Here is a 27535-nt window from a genome sequence, read left to right on the forward strand (position 1 = left end):
TAGATAGTCCAGCCTCTCCTCAGTTTATAGATAGTAACACCATTAATAATGTTTAATAGTAGTTACTACGTGGTAGCCCCATATAACTTATATATATGTATATATACATATATATCTATATACATATATTCTGAATATGTATATTTTCTTCATCGTCATAACAATTCTGGGAGGAAAGTGCTGGTATTATCTCCCTTTTACAGATGATGAAACCAAGTGAGGTTAAGTGATTTTTTCAAGGTATAATAGTGGGCAACTGGCAAGTGATTGAAACATACATAATTTGGGGCCAGTCTGTTCTTCATCATTATATTCTATAAGTAGGGAAACTGCAGCTTGTAGAGGTACATGACTTATAGTGGGTTACACAACCTATAGCAAACCTAGGACCACAAAACATATAAGCTGACTTCTTGACCAGTGCTTTGTCCAATAATCACTTGACCCTTCTACAAAAGGCTTTAGTTATCAATTATAGTGACATGTGCAGTTAGCTTTTTTTTTTAAGCGAACCAAGATTATTTATCTGGAATGTATATTTCTGGTACTAATTGTACCTTAAGGGCAAAATTTCCTAGTCAGGAATGCAGATGTATTGCCACTAAAAGTAATGGATTGTAGACACTATTATTGAAAGAGAGAATTGCGGTTAAGATATGTCAATTTACAATTTATTTTCCAACTGTATAATTGGTTTCATTCGTTTAAAATCTGATGACAAAATTTTGCCTAAAATGAAGTTAACATCATTAAAAAGACAGTAAGACTGGAATCACTATATTGTTCACCTGAAACTAATAAAACTCTGTATGTTAACTGTACTGGAATTGCGGGGAAAAATAGCAGGATTTGAGGCCCCAAAGGAAATACTAGGGAACCCCAGATAGCTTTGAAGAAGGACCAGCAACATCTTTGACCACCTCTATGTTGCTCAATTCCTCCAAATATTTTGTACAGGTAAATGGGAAAGAAAATTAGAATCCAATTATATTCTTTTTAGACAAATTCTTATTTAGTTTTGGGTTTGGGACTAATCCCAGTGATGAATTAATTTTACTGATCCAGAAAAATGCCAAAAGACACGTAAAAAGCTCCCAATTTAGGAGAGCATGGAGAACATTTGAGGGCACAGGGCTCCCAGACTTCAGTGGGAGATGTAGAAGAGACACTGACCAGACGGCCCAAGGGGCATTGGCTTTTCCATTTCTGGACCCACTCAAGTATTAGTGCACGCTTAGCCAAAGGGCCACATTTAAGGGCAATGCTTTGGCTAAGCCCTATGGATTTATTTTGGGGTTGAACGTTTGACAAGCAAACAGGACAGATTTGCTAGTATTTATGATAAGGTGGAAACAAACTGAAAGTGAGCCAGGTCATTTTTCATGATATCATGTCAGCTTTCAATCAAATCCTTACTCCTTTCTGAAAATTTTACTTTCATTACAGTTCTGCTTAAGTCGCGGCCAACCAAGATTTCACGATAAAAACGGAAGGTTTTTGTTCTAGTTCAAGAAAAAAATATCAAACCTACCTCTGCTCAGCTTGGCTTCTAGTTCAGAGGTTCCTCTGTTAATCAAAAGAGCTGAAATCCACCTTTAATGCTGTTCAGTGGTTAAAGACCAAGCTTAAAATGTCCCTGCTCTTGAGGATTTAAATTTAGACCCATAAAGAGGTACTTGTGTAAAAACCATCAAGAACATTCAATTTGTTCTATTTGGAGAAAGATTTTACTGGAAATATAAATTTCACTTAAAAAATGTTTTATGGAGTACAGAGGTGGAGAAACCATCTAAAGAACACAACTGTTATTTCTGTGAACTAAGGGTGTCTGTGCTCAAGTCAGAACCTGCTGGTTCTTTTCCATCTGAAGTCTTCATTCTCTCCTCGTGTTAAGTTAGTCACCTCCACAGCAACTAATTGAAATATCCCAAAGGACTATAACCTTATGTGAGGAGTCACGGGGAGGAGCACGTCAAATTCTACACTGCAAAGTTTCTTATCCAAGTTTCTCTAATAATAGTGTTGGACCTAAAAATCGATCAAATGTTGTAACAGGTAGGTTACTAACACAACTTCCTGGAAATGGCAAGTCTTCCAGTGTCTGTGTTCTACCAACATTTCTAGGTCACATCTCCCAAAAAGCAACAATGTCACACAGGATTAAGGAGATGTCAGATTTGTTTGTTTTTGCCTGGTGAGTTTTCTATTAACTCTATCAGTGTTGTTACCAATATCCATCACCAAACAATTTTGGAAAATAAAGAAGCCAATTTCCCTTTAACATTCGTAGAATACATCATGGTTGGAAAAACCTAGATGTCTACAGGAGCTGGGCAGCGATATAAAATGGGAAGACATGTCAAGGTGTTAGGGCTTTACTGGTACCAAGTGGTTGTTGCCATTCACCAGTGCTGGTCCAGTATAACTAGGTCATTTTTCCCTTCTCACAAGAAGCTGAAAATCTGAACTTTGAGGCAGGACTGTCTAGGTTTAAAACTTTAGCAACCAGTTCAAAAATATTTAAAACTCTGCATGGGTCCAAAACTGTATATGGCCCAGGCCCAGTGGGTGGGCTGCCATTTCTATGATTTCAGGTGTAAAGCAACACCTGGACAATAACTAAAGGAAATGATGAACAAAGTTAATGGGGCCATTCCCTGAGTTTACAGTTTCTGTGGCATTTAAAGACTGCTTCAAGTTCACGCTGCCCCATCTCTGATACGGACAGGTCAATGTGTTTCCTGGTATGCGACAGGAAACAGGACAATCGAAAGCAAGGGGGCACGGTGGAACTTTGAAGGGGTCCAAATAGTAGAGGTGAACTGCTCTTCTAGTATCATTCTAATAATGTAACTCATTAGAGGAAAGTCAAACACATCCCATTTACTTGAAAGGGCAGAAGAGACACGTCCCAATGGACACGTGGAGGCCATTACCTAATTCTGCCATGGACACAGTTGGGGACGTCTCTCCGTTGGTGAAAGAACAGTAGGGAAAGAAGCCTGATGCTGGTGTGTAGTCACATATTGGTTCTGGTTTGATTCCATTGATATCAAGACCTGACTGGTCTGGGGAAGGCTGTATGTCCAGGTAGAAGCTGCTGACAGCAGAGTCTGCCTTGCTTCCCTCCGGGGTGTGCCCGTCGATGTAGTTGCTGAGGTCCTCATGAAGCTCGGTGAGCCCGTTGGCCGAGATGTTGTAGGTGGGAGTCAGCGGCTCAGCCTCTCCAGGCTGCTGTTGGTGGTCTCGCTGCTGCTGCTGCATCCGGTGTTTTTGTACTTCTGCGTACAAGCTGTCTCTTTGCTTTTTTGACATCCGGCCAAATTTTACAGCTGGAAGAGAAAAGCCAGACCACACCATATACAATATGCTTTTCTTTATTATTCTCTCCAGCATGCGTTGGGGGTTCCTTTTAAGTCTCAGACAATCTCAATCAAAAACCACATCGCCACAAAAATAAGGACATGATCCAGAGGTGAAAACGGTCCCACCCCACACAGGCTTGCTCCACATCCCAGAGGAGCTATGTTTCAGAACCAGACCCAGGACTGGTGCAAGGGCAATGACCACGTATATCCTCCTGCTGGCACATAACCTGACGCTCAGCGGGAACCACTGATGTGTGACTTGGTGGGCTTGTGTGTTCTCCGCCCGTGCCGCTTACCTTGACCACCTCTTTCTCTTCCCAGGGTTTCAGACTGATGTGCAGGGATGCAGAGTCATGGGGGTACACTGAGGCACAAGCAGCTGAACCTCAACTTCCATTCATTTCATTCATTCATTTTTCCCTCCTAATCAAACAGCCAAATCTGGGGCTTTGCTGTGAGACCGCAGCAATGAAGGCCTTTGCAATTCCCTGATTTTTATCTCTGAGTCTACATGACATAAGAATCCCTCACTTTCCTCCTCCTGGGTCACGGTGAACCCTGTGGAACCCTCAGGCCCACCTTTAAGTGACTTTTTCTCTTCTTATTTACCCTCAAGTAAACAGAGTATCAGAATCTGGGGAAGAGCAAACACTGTAAATTTCCCTATTGGGCAAATTTGTGTTCTCAGTGTTTCTCCTTGTGATGTGTCCCCATATTTAAAGTGGAACAATGACTGTAGTACCTTTCCTGTTCATTCAGAATCCCAAATGCTCTCTCCTAAAACGTGAGATAATTGATCAAAGAACCTTATGATTTCCTGGTCTGAACTCTCCCACTAACCCACGGTCTCTCAGCCCAATTCTCTGTATGCCGAGAAAGCCTCAGCTGGAAGGACAAAGACCCCGTAGTTGATTATGGTCACATTTATACCTGACTGGATGGATGAACTCATCTATTTGACCATCATTATAATTCTACGAGTCTAGGGGCAGGAGGCCAAGAGAGATGGAAGTTGGGAACCAGAGACAACCACCTGGGAGATTTGTGTCCTGCCAAGGAGAGCGTGCTGTCCCTTTACACACAGGAAACATATGAGTGGGATCCTGATCAATTTCCAGAGTCCACAGCTCGGGTAACAAAGTTGGGGCTGGTTAGGCAGCAATCAGGCCACTCTAAGCTCGGATTTCAGGCCTGTCATTGTACACGCCCCAACATTCACATCAAGCCCATAACATGCCTTGCTACCTCTGTGCAAAATCTCCAAGAGGCATACTGAAGGTGCCCCCCCCCTTTTTTTAAAAGACTACTCCAGAACTCCCAGAGGGATTGACAACCATAGGTGAAACTCATTCTGCTAATACTTTGAATTGTGTTTTAACTTTTGCCTTAATATCAACAAGAGTAATTATACTATACTGTAAATGAAATGAGAGGATCAGTTCTTGAGAAAACACACATACAACTAAAAACACACACACAACCAAAAACGCACACACAACCAAAAACGCACACACAACTAAAAACACACACACAACTTGTGACCTTAGCATATAAGTTCATATATAAGAGATATGCCTGACTTTGTTGGTTTAGTGCCTCTGAAAGATGAAATCTGCAGAACTGCCTATCACAGGCATTTCTGAGTATGTAAGTTCTGTGACTTGCATCTTCCAATGCCCCAAACTTAATTTTTGTTCCTACATATTCTTAGTGGCCATCCCGTGCACCACTACTGACGTGTATCACAGCTCGTGCCTGGGCTGGTCTACAGGCCTCAAGAACATCTGATCATGGGGAAGGCAGGCTTTCAGAACGCCTGCCCAGCATTCTGAAATATTTTCCACAGGCTGAGATGCCACTGGAAGAGATGTTTCCTTCAAGGGGATCTCTTAAGAGAGCCAACATGTATGTTCGTAAAAGTCCTAAAATGTACCCACTATACTTTCTGCCCAGTTTCCTTGTATAAGAGTAACTGTCTTGAAATCTGGTGTTGATTATTCCACACACTTAAGATAGTTTTCCAGGAAGATCTTGAAATGTTTGGCAATTGCACGATAGATGGCCTCTATTTCTTTAAATAGCTTCTTTTAAGGAAAAGAACATTTGTCTTTGAGCCATGATTTGCACTGTTTTCACACATTCTGTATGTACAAGTATGGGACTTTCTCTTTTGTTTTGAGACATATTTTGATTTGCCATTTGATTTCTTGTCTGGTCCACTGCTTGTACAGTACTGTTGTTGTATAGTTTTTACATATTAATTATTTAATGTATACATTGTGGATTTCCCAGCTTTGTTTTATTGTTGATCTTTAGTTTTTACCATTATAGTTGGAAAATATGCTTAGTGTGATTTCAATTTGTGATATTCGTTATGTCTCCTTTTATATGACTTAACCAGGGGATTTGTCTGCGTGTACTTGAGGAAAATGTATATTCTATTTTTCTCAGATGGAATGTCTTACATATATCCTATAGAACTGTGTATTCTGAAGTTTGCCCTAAGTAAACAATATTCTTGTCGGAGAAGGAAATAATAACTTTAATTGAGGGTACCCTTTTAAAATAAAGCATATCAGAGAGGAGGAGGGCTGGGAGATGGCTGAAATAGTCAGTGGGCTTTAAGGAGTGTATGGAAATGTCACCACACTGTATTGTATACCTGAAATTAATATAACACTGTATGTTAACTACACTGGAATTAAAATTGAATAACGTAATAAAAAATTTAAAGAAACCCCCTAAATACGTGATTTTGATTTGTGATTCAAACTATCCAGTTAACATAAAAACTAATTCATTCCAACTGCCAATAAGCTTTACTAGTTAGTGTAAAGCACTAATAATTAGCCTTAACAGTTAGCTCTGGCTTGTGTTTCTTACTGGGGACAATGTCTGTAAGAGGTATATTTATTAAGGCCATCAGATGACATGTCCCTTCAATCAATTCATCAACCTGTAACATCTTAAACGTCTAAAATAGGAAGGTGTTCTGACCACACAGGTGCTTCTCTGCCATGCCACCCCCAACCCCAGTGGGCTCCAGTGCAGGAAGTAACTGTTATGGGTTCCACAAGGCCTCCAGAGGTGAGGTGGAGTGGGGGAGGGGCAGATCTGGGTCCAGGGCTCAGAAGGCACTTTCACAAGCCCATGCTACTGTACAACTCAAACTACGAGTGCTCACCATCTCGAGACATCCCTACGGCAAGGCATTTCTGTAATCGACAGTGTTGGCAGCGGTTTCTACTGGTTCGATCAATCAAACAGTTCTTCTGACGAGGACAGGAGTAGGTGGCATTGCTCTGCTGACTTCTCCTGAAAAAGCCCTGTGATTCAGTTATAAAATATAAAACAGGTTAGTGTCAGTGTGAGCTGTATGATACTAAAGGCAGTATACTAAGCACTGAACGGCATTAATGTTTAATGGAGAATTAAAAAGTTATGGCAGATCATCCAGGAGGCCACTAATGACATTAAAGCCACTTATTTTTCTTGGGCAAAACTGATCTCTAGAGCCTAATCCTCTATCCCTTACACATGTGAAACTTTCTTTAAATCCAACAGATGGCTGCCTGTGTGATTAGGCCCTGTTCTTGACTTCTGCTAAGCAAACCATGTGCTTGATAGATTGGTACAAAGGCACTTATCTTTAATCTTTATCTCCAAAATATTTTTAGTGAAATAAACAAAACATTTCTCTGGAATGTCCAGAGGTATGGAAAATCCTGCCTCAGTATAACTCATGATGGCTGCAATCCTGATATCCTGGGTTATCTCTCCTAGCCCACTGAACTCTGTCTACCACACTCCACACATCTTGCATTCCCTGAGACAGACTCTCCTGCCCCAAGCACTTAAATGACACTTGGATGGATTATCTTGGCAGATAAATCAGAATGGGAATACTCGTCAACCCTTGAGTTCAGAGTCATAGTCTTTAACAAATATAATCCCATGTTCCTCGAGTTCCATTTCCTTGCCTTTTTGTTTGTTTGTTTTAAGTTAAGATTTCCTGGGGCACCTGGGTGGCTCAGTTGTTAAGCGTCTGCCTTTGGCTCAGGTCATTATCCCAGGGTCCTGGGATCCAGCCCCATGTTGGGCTCCCTACTTGGCAGGAAGTCTGCTTTTTCCTCTCCTACCCCTCTGCTTGTGTTCCCTCTCTTGCTGTCTCTCTCTCTTTGTCAAATAAATAAATAAATAAAATAAAGATTTATTTATTTATTTGAGAGAGAGACTGAGTGAGCATGAGTCAATGGGCGAGGGGGAGAAGGAAGGGGAAGAGAATCTCAAGCAGGCTCCCTGCTGAGCATGGAGTCCAACTCTGGGCTAGATCCCAGGGCCCATGAGATTGTGACCTGAGCTGAAATCAAGAGTCTGACACTTAACTAAGTCACCCAGGTGTACCCTCCACTTACTTGTTAAGCGTTGTTTTGGAAATGAGAGGGCATGCAAAGATGCCTGAGGAGCTACTGACCTCAAGGATTTCATGTATTCATTCACGTTTTCATTCATTCACTCTTGCTAACTTCTTGAGCTGGATCCTTTCTACATCATTAATGTTCCATGTTCATCCTTTCCCTAAAGCTGCACATTTTCCTTTCGGTCATCTTTTAGAGTAAGTTTTGCTATACAGTATTTGCATTACCAGTCATTTGAAAACACACTCTAATTTTCAAAAGATTTCTTCTTTATACATTATTTAGAAGCACATTTCTTAATTTCTAAATATATGGAGGGGGTTGTTGTTGTTGGTGGTTTTTTTTCTTTTTGACTTATCTCTTAGTGGTTTTGCAAGCTAGGAAGGTACTGAAGAAAAGGAAGGTAACCAGAGTCCTTTCCATGACCCAGAGCCATGAGGGGTACAAAAGACCACTATATATATAGATGTAGATATAGATATAGATATAGATATAACTATAGATATAGATTAAGGATTTGAAGATATATAGATATAGATATATCTATATAGATATATCTACATATCTATATCTGCTTTTTCCTCTCCTACCCCTCTGCTTGTGTTCCCTCTCTTGCTGTCTCTCTCTCTTTGTCAAATAAATAAATAAATAAAATAAAGATTTATTTATTTATTTGAGAGAGAGACTGAGTGAGCATGAGTCAATGGGCGAGGGGGAGAAGGAAGGGGAAAAGAATCTCAAGCAGGCTCCCTGCTGAGCATGGAGTCCAACTCTGGGCTAGATCCTAGATATATCTATATCTATATATCTTCAAATCCTTAATGGTCAAGATACATGACCCCAATAAAGGCAACACCAGTGGAGAGGGGAGAAGTAAAATCCTAAAGAACTGACAGAGTAGCAGGCATACTGACAAAGGTACTTTTTCACCGAAAGATTTTTCTGGAGGTCAACTTGGCCGTTGTATCAAAATCCTTAGAAATATGTCTATTTATTGAATCAATAATTATCCTTTAGGGAATATATTTTAAAGGAATATTAAGAATGGTATAAAGCTTATCTACAAGGATGTTCATCATAAGTACAGTCTGAAATATAAGAAATTTAGAAAGATGCTAAATGTCCTACATTAGTGAGTTGCAAGAGTTATAATGGATATCCATATACTCAGAAACCAGTAAAAATGGTATTTCAGAAATACAATTATTGATATTAAAAGGTGATAAAATAAGGGATCTGTTTATCTGTGCTTTCTGATTTTTCTATAGTATATACATTGAAAGGTACGTGAACTACACGGGAAAAGCAATCTACTAGATCTGCTTTCTTTTGTGAAGAGTTGGTAACTGTGGGCAAAGTCAATGGCTAAGATGGATAGGATATCAGTTCCTACCTCTTTGTTTTGGAAGCCAGACTAGAATGGGAGGGGGCAGGGCACTGACCTATCACCCACTCTTGGCTATCTGCCAAACCACTCACTAACCTAAACATGGACAGGGCTGGGGGTCCAGGGTCTCAGACTGTCTGATGTGCTTTGAATCTCCCTTGTATTAAGTCTGGCCTCTTCTGTGAAGCAATCTTACTTTTCTCAAAATATCTAACACTGTGGGCTTTCTTGTTTGTTTGGTGTGTTTTTTTTTTCTCCTCTACAAAAAGGAAGTGAGAAGAAGTAAAGCTTTCTTTGGAGCTTAATGAAGAGAATTCAAGAAAATAAAAATGGTAACAGAGGCAGATAATCCTTAGAAAGAGATACAAGAGGTCAAGGGTCTAGGTATTCAGTTTGTCTGAGATACATAATCTCTGTCAAAGGTGAAAGGTGTCTATTCCTTGAGACTCTACCTTTCTTCAGACCCTCCATGTTTGCTGTCACTACAGGTGCCTAGGATCAGGAATTACTTGCTTTTCCTTTAGCTGAGGCTGTGCTTGCTTCACAATGAACCTGCTGCATTTTGTTCTATGATCATCAAATATGGAGAATGTCTGAGTGATCTCTTCTTATCTGAAGGGAAGCAGTACTCACGGACTGGCACGCTATCTCCTGATCCCTCACCTATAGATCAAATCACAGCATCTGTCACCTTTCCTCCTTGGTTCTTCCCCCCATTAAGAATTTCTTCTCAGAATCCTCTCTGGTTTCTCCACTTCCTTCAAAAATATGAAATCCGGAACTAGCTACAGCTCTTGAATAATGGTTGGGCCATTAACAAAAAAGATGCTACTTTTTAGTTTCTACTTATCAAACTCCAATTAACATCAACCATTAATAATGAGTTCCAGAACAATGGCGCAGAAGCCATATAAAACCATCACTTTGCTCTATTACCAGGGAATGCTGAGAAGGCATGATGATGACGATGATAGAGAAATTTTATTTTTTTTTTTAAGATTTTATTTATTTGACAGAGAGAGAGAGTAGGCAGAGAGGCAGGCAGAGAGGCAGGCAGAGAGAGAGGAGGAAGCAAGCTCCCTGCTGAGCAGAGAGCCCGATGTGGGGCTTGATCCCAGGACCCTGGGATCATGACCCGAGCCGAAGGCAGAGGCTTTAACTCACTGAGCCACCCAGGCGCCCTCATAGAGAAATTTTAATTAGTGCTTGTGTTAATCATATATTTTTATTCCATATTTTTGATGCTTTGACATCTTGGGGCCATAAGACCCAAAAGAGATTACATTTCCCAGGACTAGCTAATTCCTAGAGATCACCAGCAACTTGTCTGGAAGCACACTTTTCATAGACAAACCAACCAATCCAGAGCCCCTATACCCAACCACCTCCTCGATGAAGTTCTCAAACTCTGGGCCACTACTGCCCCACCCATTTTATTCCAGGACCAGATACCAGACAGCCAGGGCGGCCCCTAGAGACCAGAGCTGTCTAAATCTAGCCAATCTTAAACCTGCTTACCCTTCCTTGCCCATTCCTTCCTATGGGAAATCACAACGAAGTCTCCATGCATTCTCCCTTCTACCTCCTGACTGAGCCTGCTACTTTCCACTGTGGCCCCTCCTGTTTCTAGGGACCTGTGAGTATGAAGCCTTCTTCCTTCGTGATATTTGTGTGTCTGTGTGTCCTACCTACCCGATTCAAACAAATCTTAAGTATCGTTAAAACAGTGCTTATTATGTGCCAGGCACCCTGTGCTTTATGTGGATGACATTCCATAATTCTGACGAGGGCAGTGTGAGGAAGGCACTACCATCTCCTTGGTTTTCGGTACAGCGACTTTCGCAGAGCCCCACCTCTAGCAGAGAGTAAAGGCAGGATATGAATTCATGTGGTTTAATTCTAGAACACACACTTTTATCCTTTTTATTTTTCCCTTGCATGTCAAAAGGATTCCCACTTGGTTATTCTCAGAGAGGGCAACCGTTAAATTAGGCAGAGACAGGTATGAATAAAGTAGCAGAACTGATCTACTCTGAAAGTGCTGTTTTCCTTCAGGTTAGCCCTGTTGGCAGGACTAACAACCCCTGCCCAGGCATTTTCCAGATTACTCCTTCTATGGCCTGATGTCGGTTGGAGTCCCCGGAAAAAAAGTCTCACGAACTCATCATTTTCCCTCATTTCTGACCATAGCATTAGGTCTCCTTTTATTCACCTTATTTATTTCTAAATTATTTGGAGTCATTTGGAAAACAAATAAAATACCAGTACCACCAACAACAACAACAACAAACTTAGGTCAAGGACACTACGTCACTAAAGACCTCTATCATGAGAGGTGTCTGAGTAATTATGCCATTATGCAATTATGCCATTGCAAGACAAATCCACGAAACATTCCACATGGGCTTTGAGCACTGAGGCTGAAATTAAGTCTTCAAGCTATCAGCTCGGAAGAGAACTATACTTCTTTAGATGGTTCAGCTCTGAAGCATTTGGGAAAAGTAGGAGAGCAAACAGACACACCTTGCTCTTCACAACACCATTTATTCTACACTGAGTCAGCAGAGCAAGTGGCTGCTGAAAGTTCTGGGAGTGGCCAAGAGCCAGAGAAGGGATCCTGCTTTTGGACTGAGGCAACAGAGTCATGCCCAGGAGGAGAGCTATCACATACCATGTGGGATGGGTCAAGTAGGGTTATAAGGTAAGAGCTATGAAGGAGAGAGAGGTTAAGCCTGCATGACTCAGATAAACCCTGAACCTTACATTTCAGACAGACTGAGGGCTTGGTCTTCCTTCTCTTTCTCTCTCTCTCTTTCTCTTTTGTTCTTTCTCTTCATTTCAGCATTCCTGGCGATTTCTCAGGGGCTTAAGGATTTGGGAAGTTAACTAAAATATTTAAAGCTAAAGAACACATAAGAGGGAGGAGGATTAGGAGAGCAAGAAGGAAGAGGAAGAAAGGTAGAGAATATGGTCAATATCTTCCCACCTAAAGGTAGAAATATATACATGAATGTAGAAGCGGGATCTCTACTGATAAGGAGCAATCCTGGAAAGGGTCCCAGTGAGAAATGCGTGAGCTGAGACAGAAGTTCTAGGGCTTGGGGAGTATGAGGCCACATAGAGGGCAGGGACAGCACAAACCAGTGCACTGGAGTTTGGGGTAGAGCTGAAGAGGTATGTATAAAGAGAGAAACTAATGAAGCTATAAGTTAGCTAGAAAAAATATTAAGTTCACAGTTTTGGGGTTTTACTGCCAAAAGATGAGCTAATGAATTACTTCTTTGGCTTTCTTAAAAGTTCACTTTCTATGGATGTCAAAATACATGGAGATGGGCCCTTGTGAACATGGTGGGCTTGAGCAGAAAGCCACCATGATGAATTTCAGGGTAGTAGAACCTGGTGGGACAGTGGCACACTACCACCACCTAGTGGTGCTATACCAACATGCAGTTACTGCAAATGGTTCATTAGAATAATACCAGCAGCCTTTAGAACTGGAAGGAGTTGACAGATTATCAGGTTCAAAGGTTCTCAAACAGATGGTGCATCAGAATCATCCAGGAAGCTTTAAAAAAATATACCTGACATAGACTGATCCAGAACCTCTGGGGAATATAGTCCTGAACATACATACAGTTTGAACAATATGAAGGCGCCATTTTTGCAGGCCGAAAAAAAAAAAAAAAGCATATCAATTTGTATGATAAATATTTTAACAAAGCTTCCTGAAGACTGCCCTGCCCTCCCCATGTTAAGAAGCACAGATCGACTCTAGTATTCTTAATTTGTAGATAACAAAAATGAAGCTCAGAACGGTTAGTGACTTAAAGCCCATGCCTGGTTAAGTATAAGTGCTGACACTCAAAGTCCAGTGCCCTCGTTTTAAGTACAGTCCCCTCTCACTTAAGTATCTCTTCTGAAGTGATGGGCCAAGAGAAGTGACATCACACAATCCTGACTTCCTCATACATACCATCTATATCGATTTCCACAGACTGCAAGAGAACTCTCCAATGTTTCCTCCCTTAGTCTTTCACCAAAGTGCCTTTCATTGACTTTTATTTCTAATTCCTGCCTTCGTCCTCTGGAAACTTCTAATGCCTAACTTTTGATTTTACTCTATGATTGTTCCTCACTCTTACTAGTTTGGAGTTCTCCAGGACTGGGACTGAGGCCATGGCTTACGGGAAAATGCTCATTCCAGATTGCAAGAGGTGAGTATTAAAATTTCAGGAGTTTTGGGGCGCCTGGGTGGCCCAGTGCGTTAAAGCCTCTGCCTTCAGCTCAGGCCATGGTCCCAGGATCCTGGGATCGAACCCTGCATCAGGCTCTCTGCTTAGCAGGGAGCCTGCTTCCCTTCCTTTCTCTCTGCCTGCCTCTCTGCCTACTTGTCAACTCTGTCAAGTAAATAAATAAAATCTTAAAAAAATTTTTTTTCAGGAGTTTCATGAACCAATTGTTAAACATAACTATTATTAAAAATTAACTTATTATTATTTTATTATTTGGTCTTATCCATGTTCCTGAGGATATTTACATCAGTTACATCTGGACAGTGGGAATTCTACACAATGGTGTGCTATGTCTTCCCTACTCTGCATTTAGTGAGGGGTCATGTTGGGAGGCCTGAAATTGACCATGTGCTGGAAGTATCTGTACCATAGAAACTGCCAAAAGCTACAAACTGGGTGTTGATTTATTATGCCACTTACGGTCTAGATTTAAAAAATGATAAGGAAAACAATAATGTGGGTTAAAGGTAGAAGTATATAATATCTGTAGCCATCCTGCTTTGTGAACAGCACAACAAATGTGAGGAAATATTCTTCTAGCATTTAGAAACTATTATCTGATTTAGCAAAGAGGTTGTTCATGTCATCACTGGTGAATGAGTGAAGTTCTGAAACACATCTTCCTTATTTCACTTTCCTCTTACTCATTAACGTAAATGAAAATATCAACATTCATGGTGGCACCACAGTCTTTCATCAAATGCAACCACAGGTACAGATGTAGGAGTTCAGCAGAAATTACTGAGAGCACTTAGCGAGAATCACTTGTCTATATGACGTTTATAGGTTCGGATATTGCAGATTTTACTATTTGTGAATTGTGTGACATTACATCAGTGACATATACATTGAAGTTATGTACATACTGATAGACACTGTTTTCCAAACTCAGTTGTTGAAAACTGACCAGCACGTGACTGGACTGAGCACAGCCTTCCCCGGGTACCCATCAGGCTGTCTGAATGAATCCTCCCCACTTCGGATGGGTCTCTACCCAAAGTGGTGGTTTGACTTTCTATAGTCCTGTCACCAACGCCCCCACTGCGCAGCACACACAGACACACACATTCTCCAGTTTTATCTTCATTCCAAAACAGAACATATCCCAGCCTACTGCCCACTTCCTGGCCTCGTCTCCTCTGGTGTTTGCTTGCTCAGTCAAAAGACTGACTTCATCCTAATTATTCAAGGCAGAACGATAGGCTTCACTTCATCCCGTCCGCCTCCCCTCGTGCACCCGTGCAGTCACCATATTAGGCTGTTTCTTGCCATCTTCCCTAGTTCTCAAATCCTACAGCTCTTCTCCATCTTTATTGCAAGTTCATGTGCCTACCATCTCCCAAGTTGGTTACTATACAGTCCCCCAACTGGTCTCCCTGCTTCCATTCACATCCCCTCCAATCCATTTTCACGAATTTACTGGAGACCTTTTCTCAAACATCAACCTGATCGGGTCACTTTCTTGCTTCTTAGCCCTCAGCGGCTCCCTACTGATGACCAGGATACAACCACCTGTCCAGGCAACTCTCTCCTACATTTAGTCCTCTACTCAAAGACACACTCTGGCCATGCCTGAACTGCTGTGTTCACAGTTCCTTCAAGGGCAACCCCTCAACTCTCCCACTCTACCCCCACTTCCAGAAGCTCTCCCTTCTTTTCAGGATTCACAGAGATAATCACTTTCTCTGACTTTGCCCCTCCCGAGGCTGGTTGGGGGGCCCATCCTATGTGCACCCGTATGGCCAGGTCTCCCTTACTGATTGCTTTGTTTCTTTGTTTCCAGGAGCTAATCCAATACTTACAGAAATCAACAAATGCTTGCTGAATGAATGACCAGAGGGAAAAATGACAGTACTAATTAAAAACTGTGGTGACAATCATATGCTGAATACCTATTCAATACCAGGCACCATGTAGGACACTTGCCAAATATTACTGATCTGCAGTTCACATAAACCTTGCAAAGCAAGTATTTCTCTGTTTTATAAGAGAAATTTCAAGTACAGAGAGGTTAAGCCATGTTTCCAAAGTCACACAGCACATAAGGGGAGGAGGCAGGATTTGAATCACTGAACCCTAGATGCACCTTATTCCAAATGCCACAGACTTCTTAATATAGGCCCCCAAAAGCATCAAGACAAACACATAGGGCAGACTGAACAGAACAAGATAAACAACAAAACCAAACAAGCCCCGAAGTCCCATTTTTCAGCTCTGTAGTCAAAGTTCCATATAATGGTTTAGACATAGGAGAAGGAGGTGGCACTTCATAGAGTATCAAATACCACGTTTATATACGGGCAGGAAAATATTTTCATTTGCTGGATCTACTTAATAAAAAAGCTTTGAAATATACATGGCATTTCCTATTGGTGTTATTAGTAGTTTTGCCCAGAAATGTGGGTTGGCTGGACAGAGAACTATGGGTGTGGTTGGAAAGGTGCTCAGAGGGTCTTCTCTCTGGCGGGGGGCTCCCCTCCTGTTTGGGGCTCCTTCTCAGTAAGGCAGAGGCTGAAATGCTGATCTGATGTTTGGTCTTTTGACAATTTTCACTTAATGAATTGATTCCTACAGTTCATTAACATACCCACTTCCACTTCTGTATACACATATGTCTTAATTAGCTGTTCATTGGCTGTTTAATTACAAGAAAACAGCTGACAGCTGCCTTGCTGAATTCTAATGGCAGACGCTTTGGAACGGCTACACATTTGCTTTTGACAACCAAGATTTATTCATAACTCTATGATTTATTATGAATGTTCCTATGCCTGCCTGAATTATTGTATTTTCCAATACAACTAAAAAACTGGAATTTGGGGAGACTGTTGTGGGTGTACGTCTCCCTCTCACAGCAGAGAATCCCTTCTGTAAACGACGAACTGTTACAAATTTATTTCTCTGGGGAACTTTCTGTTGAGAATATTCAGAAACATGGGGTGGGGGGGAGGAAGAAGAAATATCTTTGGATATTTAAGTATTTAAAGTTAAGTAAGAAAATAACTGTCAATTTAATTTTACTGAGGGATAAGGAGAGGGCATGAATAGATTAAAATCAAGAGACAGGAAGAAGCAGAGGAAATGATAGAATTAAAAAGGGGTGGGGAGCAGCAATCATAGTCCTCAAGGAAGTAAATGAAGAACGGGATTTGTTCTTTCAGAAAGAAGAGGCAAGCTCATTCGCAAAAGTTTAGCTGGTACGGCTCTACATTCGTACAGCTGGCAGCAATAAATCATGGAATCATAGATCTCCTGAACTACTCTCCCCTTCAATAATGACTGGCCTCCCTGTAGAATTGTATGTGCAAATGATCTCTGATTAAAGCTGACCTGGTGTGTCATATTTGGTAAGTGTAGATGTCTGCTTTGCCGTCCTGTGATCTGCCACACTCAGACTCAATCCAAATGAACACATTCCACAGCAGTGATCCCCAGGCAAATATGAGGAGCCCTGCCCCGAGCCAGATACTATATTAGAGCCCTACTGACAACAAGGCCATAAGCCCAGCATTGTCTATGAGCTGAGGAAGGACAGCAGTTACCGGGACATGGTTATGACCAAAACAAAGCAAGAGAAAATACAGGAAAAAAAAAATCCAAATCATCTTGATGTACGTTGGGGTTTCATACATTCTACTACTTGTGCATCTCATCACAGAATTGGAAGAGGGAATGAAACAAAGTATTTTTCTCATCACCTGGTATATAATGGCACTGAAACTCTGATGTCACAGGATGCAGTAACAGCCACATCTAATTTTCGTATTGAATGGCTAGCTCTAATATTGGGGCCAGGGGTTATAAAACATTAAAATAAAGATGTTGGACATGAATATATCAATGTGAAATGCAGATAAAATGGGTCCAAAGCTAGTGACATTTCCCAACTGAAATAAAAATATTAGAATCCTCTAAAAACCAATTTGAGCCTAAATGGAATATTTATGGGCATTTCTTTTTGGCCTAATACATACAGACTCCAGAAACTGCCTTAACTCTTTCAGGAAAAAAAGAGGGGGGGGGGATAAAAGTACCAATTTTGCATTCTGGATATCTTTGAAAAGGCTTTTTATTGTTCTTGTTTTTAAAATGTATTTGACAGAGACACAGCAAGAGAGGGAACACAAGCAGGGGGGAGTGGGAGAGGGAGAAGCAGGCTCCCCACTGAGCAGGCAGCATGATACAGGGCTCGATCCCAGAATCTTGGGATCAGGACCTGAGCTGAAGGCAGAGGCTTAAAACTGAGCCACCCAGGAGCCCCAAGGCTTTTCATGGTTAATCTCAGACAGCATATTCCCCTCTACTTTTTGTTTTTATTTAAATTCAATTTAGTTAACATATAGTGTATCATTAGTTTCAGGGGCAGAATTTACGATTCATCAGTGATTCAGTCAGTTGCGTATAACACCCACTACCTCAAGTGCCCTCCTTAATGCCTGTCACCCAGTTAGCCCATCCCCCCACCCACCTCCCCTCTAGCAATCTCTATACTTAAGAGGCTCGTGTATAGTTAATATACAATATACAATATATAGCAAAAGAAACTACTCCAAATTCTCCCTTCATTGGGTGGAAAAGGAAACTTTGCCTAAGACATCGCCTTAAGTGTATTAACTGATGAGTAAGTATTTGACAACGAATGCTACTCTGTTCTTACCCTATCAGGAGCAAAAGGGTTTTTTTTTTTTTTTTAATATTTTATTTGTTTATTAGACAGAGATCACAAGTAGGCAGACAGGCAGGCAGAGAGAGAATGGAGGAAGCAGGCTTCCCACTGAGCAGAGAGCCCAATGTGGGGCTCGAACCCAGGACCCTGAGATCACGACCTGAGCTGAAGGCAGAGGCTTCAACCCACTGAGCCACCCAGGCACCCCAAGAGCAAAAGTTCTTAAATGTATCAGAAATCAATCCTATCAACCCTAATACTAGATTGTATATTATATTTTAAAAATTATGATTGAGGGGTACCTGGGTGGCTCATTGGGTTAAGCCTCTGCCTTCGGCTCAGGTCATGATCTCAGGGTCCTGGGATGGAGCCCCACGTCAGGGTCTCTGCATAGCGGGAAGTCTGCTTTTCCCTCTCTCTGCCTGCCTCTCTGCCTACCTGTGGTCTCTGTCTGTTGAATAAATAAATAATCTTTGAAAAAAAATTAAAATTGAAATTATAGATCCAAAACATCTAAAGGATATACATTAAAAAACTGTTTCTATTGTGAGATAAATTTTTCATCATCATCAGGAGCAGTCACTGTATCTAATGATGAAGCCAGGAATGGAAGTGAAAATGAGAAACAGGACCATTTCTCAAAGGAAACCTCAACTGGTGTCATTTTTCTATAAACTCTTCAGCATTTTTATCCGCTTTGAAGACTGAAGCTCAACCCTAACATCTACAGCCTCTTGTTTTATTTCTGGCCTATTCCTCTTTCTGCCCATTCCTTGGCCTGGCCCCTCCTCCCCAGCAGGCCTGCTCAGCTTACCCCACCCCCTCTCCTACTGCTCATCCAGGGCTGGGACTAAATTCTATTCTAAGAGCTCAGAAACAACTTTAGTGACCGACCTAAGCTCCTGCAGGCCTGGATTTTAGGTTTTTCTGAAATGCAATATTCAAGGGATGACCAAAGCTGGTACACTGTTCCCTCATTATTTCAAAAGAACAAGTAGGGGCTCCTGGATGACTCAGTTGGTTAAGCTTCTGACTCTTGGCCCAGGTTACAAACTCAAGCTTGTGGGATCAAGCCCCAGGAGGACTCTACCCAGCATGAAGTCTGCTTAAGACTTTCTCTGCCCCTACCTACTTCCCTCGTGCTCGCATGCAAATTTTTTCCTCTCTCTCTCTCTCAAATAAATAATCTTAAAAAAAAAAAGAAGAAGAAAAGAACAAGTAAAGTACCTTTCTAACAAAAACCTTGGTATAATAGAGCCTTTAAAAAATTGGCAATGGCATACCCTTCCTTATTTCCCACAATCCACAGAAAGTGACCCCTTGTTCCAGTCAACCGGGGTTATATGTTGTCCCTAAAAGACAACCAAGACTTCCTCACCTCCAGGTTCTTGCTGCTTCATGGGTATGTGCTCTTTGTGCCACACCATAGACTGTAGCTTTAGTTCAGGGTTTAGTTCTTTATATATATATATATGTTTTAAATACACTTCATTGAGGCATAAATTAAATACAAAAATGCACCATTGTGACGAGTTCACCTTGATGAATTTTGACAATATGTACACCTGTGGAACTACCACCATGATCAAGGTGGAACATTGCCACAAGCCACAAAAAGTGTCTTTCTCTTAGCAGTCATTCCTTACCTCGGTTCCAGGTTACCACATTTGCTGTCTGCCATTACAGATTTAAAATTTAAAATGTTTGCTTCTTCTAGAATGATACAGAAATGCAATCATACAGTAACTATTCTTTTGTTTCTGGCTTCTTTCATTCACGGTAATGTTGTTCTGTGCACGTACCATACCTCTTCTCTTACTGCTAAGCGCCTTTCTGTGGCTCTTGCTCTTTTACCCATTTATCGGCTGATGGGCATTTGGATTGTTTCCAGTTTATGGCCATTATGAATATTCATCTGAAAGTCTTTCTATGACAGGTGCTTTTGTTTCTTTTGGGGAAACGCCTAGGATGGGTTGTTAGGTCATATGTTAGGTTGATAGCTGACCATAGTTCCATCTTTTTTCAAAGGGGCTGTGTACCATGTCACAGACCCTCAAGTCATGTAGGAGACTGCAAGATTTGCCAGTCTCTCCGCATCATCATGATGTTTGTTCTAGGCAGTGGTTTTGCTCTTCTTCTTATTTTGTTCTATTTTAATTTTAGCTTTTCAAATGAACAGGTCATGGAATTTAAAAGCAGGTTAATGCATTTTATGCCTTAAATGCATGATATTTAAACTGCAGTTTTATTTACATTTCCCTAATGACTAAAGATGTTGAGAATATAGCCACGTGTTCACACGTTCCTTGTCCAGCTTTTGTGAAGAGATTGTTCAAGTTACTGTATCTTTTTACTATTTTGTCCGTTTATTTTTAAATTTCTTGGTTTTTTCTTTTATTTCTTTCAGTTTATGGCTTGCCTTTTCATTTTCCTGATGATATCTTTTGAAAGGTACAAGTTTTTAATTTCTATTAACCCCAATTTGTTCTTTTTAAAAATAAGGTAAGGACTTCAGTGTGTGGTTTGAGCAATATTTGTACGTCTACTGTTACAAAAATATATGATTTCCTGTAGAAATATTATAGAGTCATGTTTTATGCTTAGGACATTCTTTAAGTTAATATTTGCCTTCAGTGAGAGGTATAAATGTGAAGTTAATTTTTTTTCATATGACTGTCCAATTGTTCCAGAAATATTATTTGAAATGACCCATCTTTTCTTCATTGAATTCAACTGGCATCTTTGTCAAAATTTAATTGACCTTAAATGCATGGATCTCTTTCTGAACCATCCCCTCCCTTTTAAAAAATTTCTTCTGGTTTATTAAACCTAGGATTTAGTTCTTGCATTGCCCCTGTGCAGACCTCATCTCTACAACTACACCATAAACTGCTTGACATGGTCAGGTCTTCTGGATATAAGCACTTACAGTGCTTATATAGTGCCTGGCCCCAAGGGGGTGCTCATATTTTTGTTTTTAATAGCAGAGTCTACATAACAAATAGCAAATGGTCACACAAAAAAATCAAGACTGGACCCATACATGTTCTGGAAATGATATCTGACTAGCACAGCATGACTCAAGTGTACGGAATTTGGCTAGCAATGATTCTAACAGCAGCCAACAGTTACTGAATGACTGCTGTATGCCTGGCACTTTTCTCTGTGCGTTACCTAACTGGGAAGTAACTAAGTGTCTATCCTCATTTTACAGACGGGGAAAACAGAGGCACAGAGAGGTTGGGTAGATGCTCATGGTGGTAAACCAGAACTGGGCTTCAAACCCAAGCAGTCTGGTTCCAAATTCAGAGCGTAAGCATGCCACAATATTGTCTCTCTACAGGGAAGCAAAGGGGACTTGGAGAGGGTAGGCTGGGAACACCCAGGAACCAGAGAAAAGAGCTACCAAACTTGCATCATTCTTGAGGCTTATGTGCAATGCTTACCTGAGCAAATATGTGGTAAAATAAATAATCCTTTCAGCAACTAAATAGGTTCTTTGGTTTCTTAGGATTTCAGGTGGTTGACTTTAAAATGCAATTTAAAATACATTCACAAAATGATGAACTCGGAAATGACTGAGTGACTTTCTCTTCTTTTCATTAGGTATGTATTTATACACATAATTAGAAATTTTCCGTATGTCTACTGATCCTATCACAGAGATAAATTATTTATAATTTATGATGCCATAACCACCCTCACCTGGTTAGAGCATGATAAATCATTAACATCACCAGCAAAAGCAGAAGTCTCTTGACTTCACCACAGCCAGAAGTAAAAATATTAATTACAGCAGAGGGAAACTATAATTGTACAGCAAATACTATATGCATCAAATATAAACACATACCACTGTACAGGTCCCAGACTGGGCCTAGGCCTTGTCTGTTAATAAGATTAAGTTTTAATTGTTTGTTTTGGTGATTTCTGCTGTACAAAGTCAATAGGACAGAAGAACAGAACCACAGATAACCATAATACACTTCAGCATTGGGACTGTACAAGATCAGGGGAAGGAATCTAGAAAAATGACAATGATAAAATGCCACCTCCCCTTTGTTTTCTTATGGCTTTAATTTTCATCATAAATAAGTATTGGGGAAAAAAGAAAACATGCATTGTTCCTGCCTATGTAAGCCCAGTGGTTCTCAGACGGTCCCATTTTGACTGAACAGCATGTTGTTCATGAATCTTCTGTACTGTTGCGTTATTTCACACAAAGCAGCCCTCACCCCCACTCTGGCCCTGCTTCAGACGCCGACCTGAGGTGCTCACTTTAGTTGGTACCTAAAATCACACGTGGCATTCCTAAAAGCTTCAGAGAGAGTGGCCAGTTTCTTGTGGCAGAATGAAAGGTCACCTGATTAATGCCCAGAACCCGGTCCGCGGAAGAGCTTAACTAGATGAGATACAACGCACAGAGTCAAGTTTGCTCAGAACTTCCAAGTTGCTAGGGGGCCCTGGTGTCTGTACCTGCTTCACCAGGACAGGCTGTGCCATCCTGCCCTGGACAAGGAGGTCTGGGTGAGGGTGAGGGGGGAGAGGTGCCCAGCCACATCAACAGAAGTAACTCTGAAAGTCAACGGGATGACAGTTTGTCCCCAGATGGGATAAGCCAGGCAGCTGATTTCTTTTTTTTTTTTTTTTTTACTATTATTTACTTAATTGATTAATTTTGAGGGAGGGTAAGCTGAGAAGTAAAAGTACATCATTTTGTTTTTCTCTTGGTAATCTAGAACCTGAGGCCCTGAGGGTTGCTATAAAGAGGAACAATTCAAAATCCCCTTTCAGAGATGCCTGGGTGGCTCAGTAGGTTAAGAAACTGCTTTCAGCTCAGGTCATGTTCCCAAGGGTCCAGGGATCAAGCCCCACATCTGCTCCTTGCTCTGCAAGGAGCCTGCTTCTCCCTCTGCCTGTCACTCCCCCTGCTTTGTGCTCTGTCTCTCTGACAAATAAATAAATAAAATCTTTTAAAAAATCCCCTTTCAGTAGCAAGTCCCCTATTTCTAAAAGGCAGGTGATGAAAAAAAAAGTATGTTTAGAGGTATGTAGAAAACCCAAGTGTCCCCAAGATGGGATCAGTCTGAAACATCTGTACGTGTACAAAGCAGCACATGTGATGCTGAGTTAACAGTAAAACAAAGACTTAAGGAAATTACGAGGCAAACTTCCCTGAAGTCTCGCAGTAGTTATTTGGGTCTGAGGGTGATTTTGTATTTTGTGACGTGACATTTTCTAATTTCACTGAAGGAAAGCTAACCAAATGCATGGATTTTATTTATTTTTATTTTTATTTCTTTTGCCGCAGCCTCAAAATGCCTTAGGGCTAATTCAAGCCTAGTTCAGTGGCAATCAGTTGTCTCAGAGGCCGCCTGCATGTTTAAATAGCTTCTCGCCTATTTATTTTGCACTGTTTTATCCTGTAAGCTGTCTCAAGGCCCTTCCAATATAAGCAGGAGGATTTAAATCTTAATAAATTGAGATTTGAATAACAGAGGCAATCTGGGTTTGGAGGTCTTGAATGATTAGGATAAACATCTCTATTCCGATTCTCAAATTATGCATGTGCTATAACACATTGCCCTCGATCGGCATCAGTAATAATTAAAACAGTAACAACAGCAATAAGAAAGAAAATATTTAGGTTGAAACAGCACTTTTCAGTTTGTAAGGAACTTTCATTCACAGTTTTTCATTCTATCCTTGGAATAGTTCTAAGAGGTAGGAAGAACATGTGTTATGCCCACATTATAGATGAAGAAACTGAGTCACTAAAACATTAAGACAAGCTCACAACAAGAGGGGTACGGGATGGCACTAAGACCAGAACCCAGTTCTTTCCAATGGCTTTGCCATAATTTGGCCAGATGTATCAACATATGTGGGCCAATAATAAGACTTTCAATCACATTCCGATTAAACCACTGGAAATGCCTTCCTATAAAGCTTTTAACAGGGACACTACAGAAATCCAGAGTCATTTCTTTTTTAAAAAGATAACCAAAGGGATGGTTTATCAGTTCTATCAATTGTAGGTTTGGAAATGACAAGCAATGCTCAAATACTTTTCTCTAGCCTCCTGTTATTTTGACGGAAGACATAAAAATATATATGACTTGCTTAATTGTAATTTAACACCAAAATATTTATTCTGTCCTGTCATCTCTCATCACTCAAAATGCCGAGGAGTTGAATTTTCAGACACAGGAGAAGTCACATCACAAAGACACATTCTAACATTAATAGAAACAACAACAACAATTAAAAAGGCTTACCTTGCAGCCTTCACATGTAATGACACCATAATGGATTCCTGATGATTTGTCTCCACAGATCTTGCAAGGAATAATTTCAATTTGAGCTGCAACAGAAGCACGCAACCAGTTAATTACATTTTCTTTTAAACACCTTATAAAAGCGTTCCCTGATCAGCATTTGTATAGTGAAAACTAATAACCTGCTAAACATTATACTGCATTAACTATTCATTGCTGAACTGTGAGGGTCCCCCTAGAGCCCTGGACTAAATTATGGCTGCTCGTTATATAATAGCTTTCGGGTTATTAAAATGGGTCATTTGAGAAGGTGTTTAAGAACCCACAAGAAGACTGGAATCAGCATTTCAAAGCCTTCAAGAACTGGAGAGCTCGCAGTTTAGGCCTCAGAGCAAAGCAGATACTAAAATGTTTCCTCCGATCTCATTTTCCATCATTATTTTTAAAAGGTCATAAATCTGTCTTGGCTGCGCATTATAGCTCCACCGGTAGGGAAAAAAATATACACTCCAGAAAGTCAAGACTACTTAGGAAAATGATTCAATTCAAAATATTAATAAGTTACATATGCCGGCAAGTTAAGAATGCCTTAATCATCTTTTTTAATTAATGTAGTTGGCATGTGTTAAAAATCAGTCCATTTGTGGACGATCAAAACCTTTCAACCATAAAGTTAATATCCTATCTGAATTTAATAATGGTGAATCCTAACGAATAGTAAATGTAGTTTCTCAGTTCTTTATGTTGGAGACTGATTGCCCGGTACAGTGTGCATATGTTTCTAACCAACGGATCACTTGAAGATGCCTCATGTTGGAAGACCACCCAATGTCTAATAGCTATCACTCCGAAGTTCTCAAATATGACAAAGCACATTTCTAAGCAAACACAATATACCTTGAGCACAGCTGGTTGGAAAGGACATAAGTAAGGATTAAAAAAAATAACCTCAGCAATAATTAGACAAAATGAAGTTCTTGGCCCACTTATTAAATACGACTTATATGTGAAATAAAGAAGACCAATCTTGAGCTGTATACGGAGGGTCTAATACTCTGGTTTCTCTTCAGATCGCATAAATCTTTCGCCTTTTGTATACGGAGGGTGGCAATGTTCACCAGTGTACCCAGAATATCCCATTACACTAAGTTTTATTTTCCACAGTTTTCACTATGGCTATCATGTCAGATTACTATATCACACACACAAACACAATTTTAAGAGCGTTAAGTGTACTTCATTTTCATACAGCTCCTACCTAGCCCCATGCCTTACACAATGCAATGATGTATCCAAGGAATATGTTGCATCTTGTGAGTAATACACACATGCATACAGCCCGCTCTTCCTTCCAGTATAATCCCATATCCTGGAATAATCTCCACAACCACTTACTCTGGATTTGATGTGATGTTTCCATTCAATACTCAGAAACGGTATACATTAAATTACTGGATTTAGCCTCATTATAAACTATGTGTACCTGCTGACTTCCTTTCCAGGGGACTAGTACAAGTACTGTGATGACTTTTTAGGGAGTACAAGCTATTCCAGATGGAGAGTCCCTTTTCAGTCTATCATTTTTTTAAAGATTTATTTATTTATTATAGAGAGTTAGGGGAGAAAGAGAGAGTGAGCAGGTTTGGAGGCGGGGGGTAGGGGCAGAGAGAGGGAGAAGGGAGAGAGGATCTTAAACAGACTCTACATTGAGCGTGAAGCCTGACAGGGGGCTACATCTTATGAACCTGAGCTGAAACCAAGAGTCAGAAGCTTAACCGACTGTGCCACCCAGGAGCCCCTCACATCAGTCACTTTTTGTGTTGACATAGTGAGCTTCAATGTCCAGTTAGAGACTGTTTAAAATTTCACATCCAATATATTTTCTATAATGGGTAAGCCTTCTAATACATCAATAATGGTGTCTTTGTATAATGTCTATTTTCTGAGCTCCACAGCCCAACGTGTGGTAAGGTCGCATTAAACAAAAATGATAATTTCTAAGTCCGCCTCATCTTAGTGTCTTGTTTGATTGCTTCAAGGAAATTTTTTATGAAATCTGAACTCTAATGATGCTTCACACTGATAGCCCCCTTCTGATACTTTTAATGGAGTCAAGGCTAAGTTTTGTGTCACATATTGTCTGTAGCTTTAGACAGAGTTACGTCCAACATTTTTGAGACACAAAAGCCACGCGGTGGTATAGACATTCTGAAAGGTGCTATCAGCTGAGAGTGATGGCCTGGATTTTCCCACAGGAATTAACTAGTCTGTAATGAGAACCAGCCTCTCCCACCCCCAGCCCTAAGGAATAGAATAATTAGGCAACATAAAGTACTTGGACCACTTATTAAACAAAATTTATATGTGAAATAAAAAGACCAACACTGAGCTGCTTCTGCTTATGTCTTACCTCAAGCCGTAATCACAGAAATCAGACACAAACAAACTAGGCTAAACCCTGTAGTTTAAGCAGGCATCAAAACGATGTGAGGCAATTAAAGCAGCCTCAGTGCTGAGCTCCAGACCTCTCAAGAGTTACCTTCCTTCCAGCTTAACAACGGAGAGATCAAGCACATCTATTTATTTAGCTCTTTATAAGTTATGAAGGCCCTGGACAGACCATATTGGGAACACTGAGTAAAACTATCTGGATTGAATAGAGAATAATGTATTGCTGTTCATTCTGCCTGGGCTCCTAGTGGATTATGCATGAGAAATGAAATGGTAATGTTTAAGGCAGGACCAAAATGCCTGCCAATGACTGCTGTGATCCTACAAGTGATATGGAGATCTGGCATGGAGGGGTCTGTTCATGATGGCGGTGGCCCTGGGATCATAGCCTGGCACTTCTGCCCTTGGAATGACTCATGGCCTGGCTGCGAGGGCGGGAGGTGGTAATGGAAGGGAAGGCAGGAGGGTAATGATAGCACAGACTCAGAGTTTGGTGTCAACTGCTGCATTGATAGGGCTACTGGCCTGAGTCAGGCTCCTAAACTTCACCTTCCTTCAGTTCCCAGGGTCCTAGCATCTGGAGGGCACTCAAGCTGAGACTTATTTCCCAAGATTTATGGCGGGTAAGATGCTTAATATGAATGGATTCACCGTAGATTGATCTGTATTTTCAAG

General features: G+C 40.8%; 1 protein-coding gene across 3 annotated transcripts in view; it reads right to left on the reverse strand.

The window, feature by feature from the left end:
• Positions 1–27535, reverse strand: part of RORA (RAR related orphan receptor A) — a 718480-nt gene that overhangs the window by 19762 nt on the left and 671183 nt on the right. For all 3 annotated transcript variants that reach the window (XM_045067521.1, XM_045067522.1, XM_045067523.1), the window contains 3 exons: positions 24410–24495; positions 6553–6694; positions 2937–3332 (listed from right to left, as the gene is read on the reverse strand). In XM_045067521.1, the coding sequence (XP_044923456.1) occupies positions 2937–3332; positions 6553–6694; positions 24410–24495 (624 nt within the window). The remainder of the gene's footprint in view (positions 1–2936; positions 3333–6552; positions 6695–24409; positions 24496–27535) is intronic.

This window comes from Mustela putorius, unplaced genomic scaffold (assembly GCF_011764305.1).
Source record: "Mustela putorius furo isolate JIRA1106 unplaced genomic scaffold, ASM1176430v1.1 tig00003896_pilon_pilon_pilon, whole genome shotgun sequence".
In the NCBI taxonomy this organism is placed as follows: domain Eukaryota; kingdom Metazoa; phylum Chordata; class Mammalia; order Carnivora; family Mustelidae; genus Mustela; species Mustela putorius.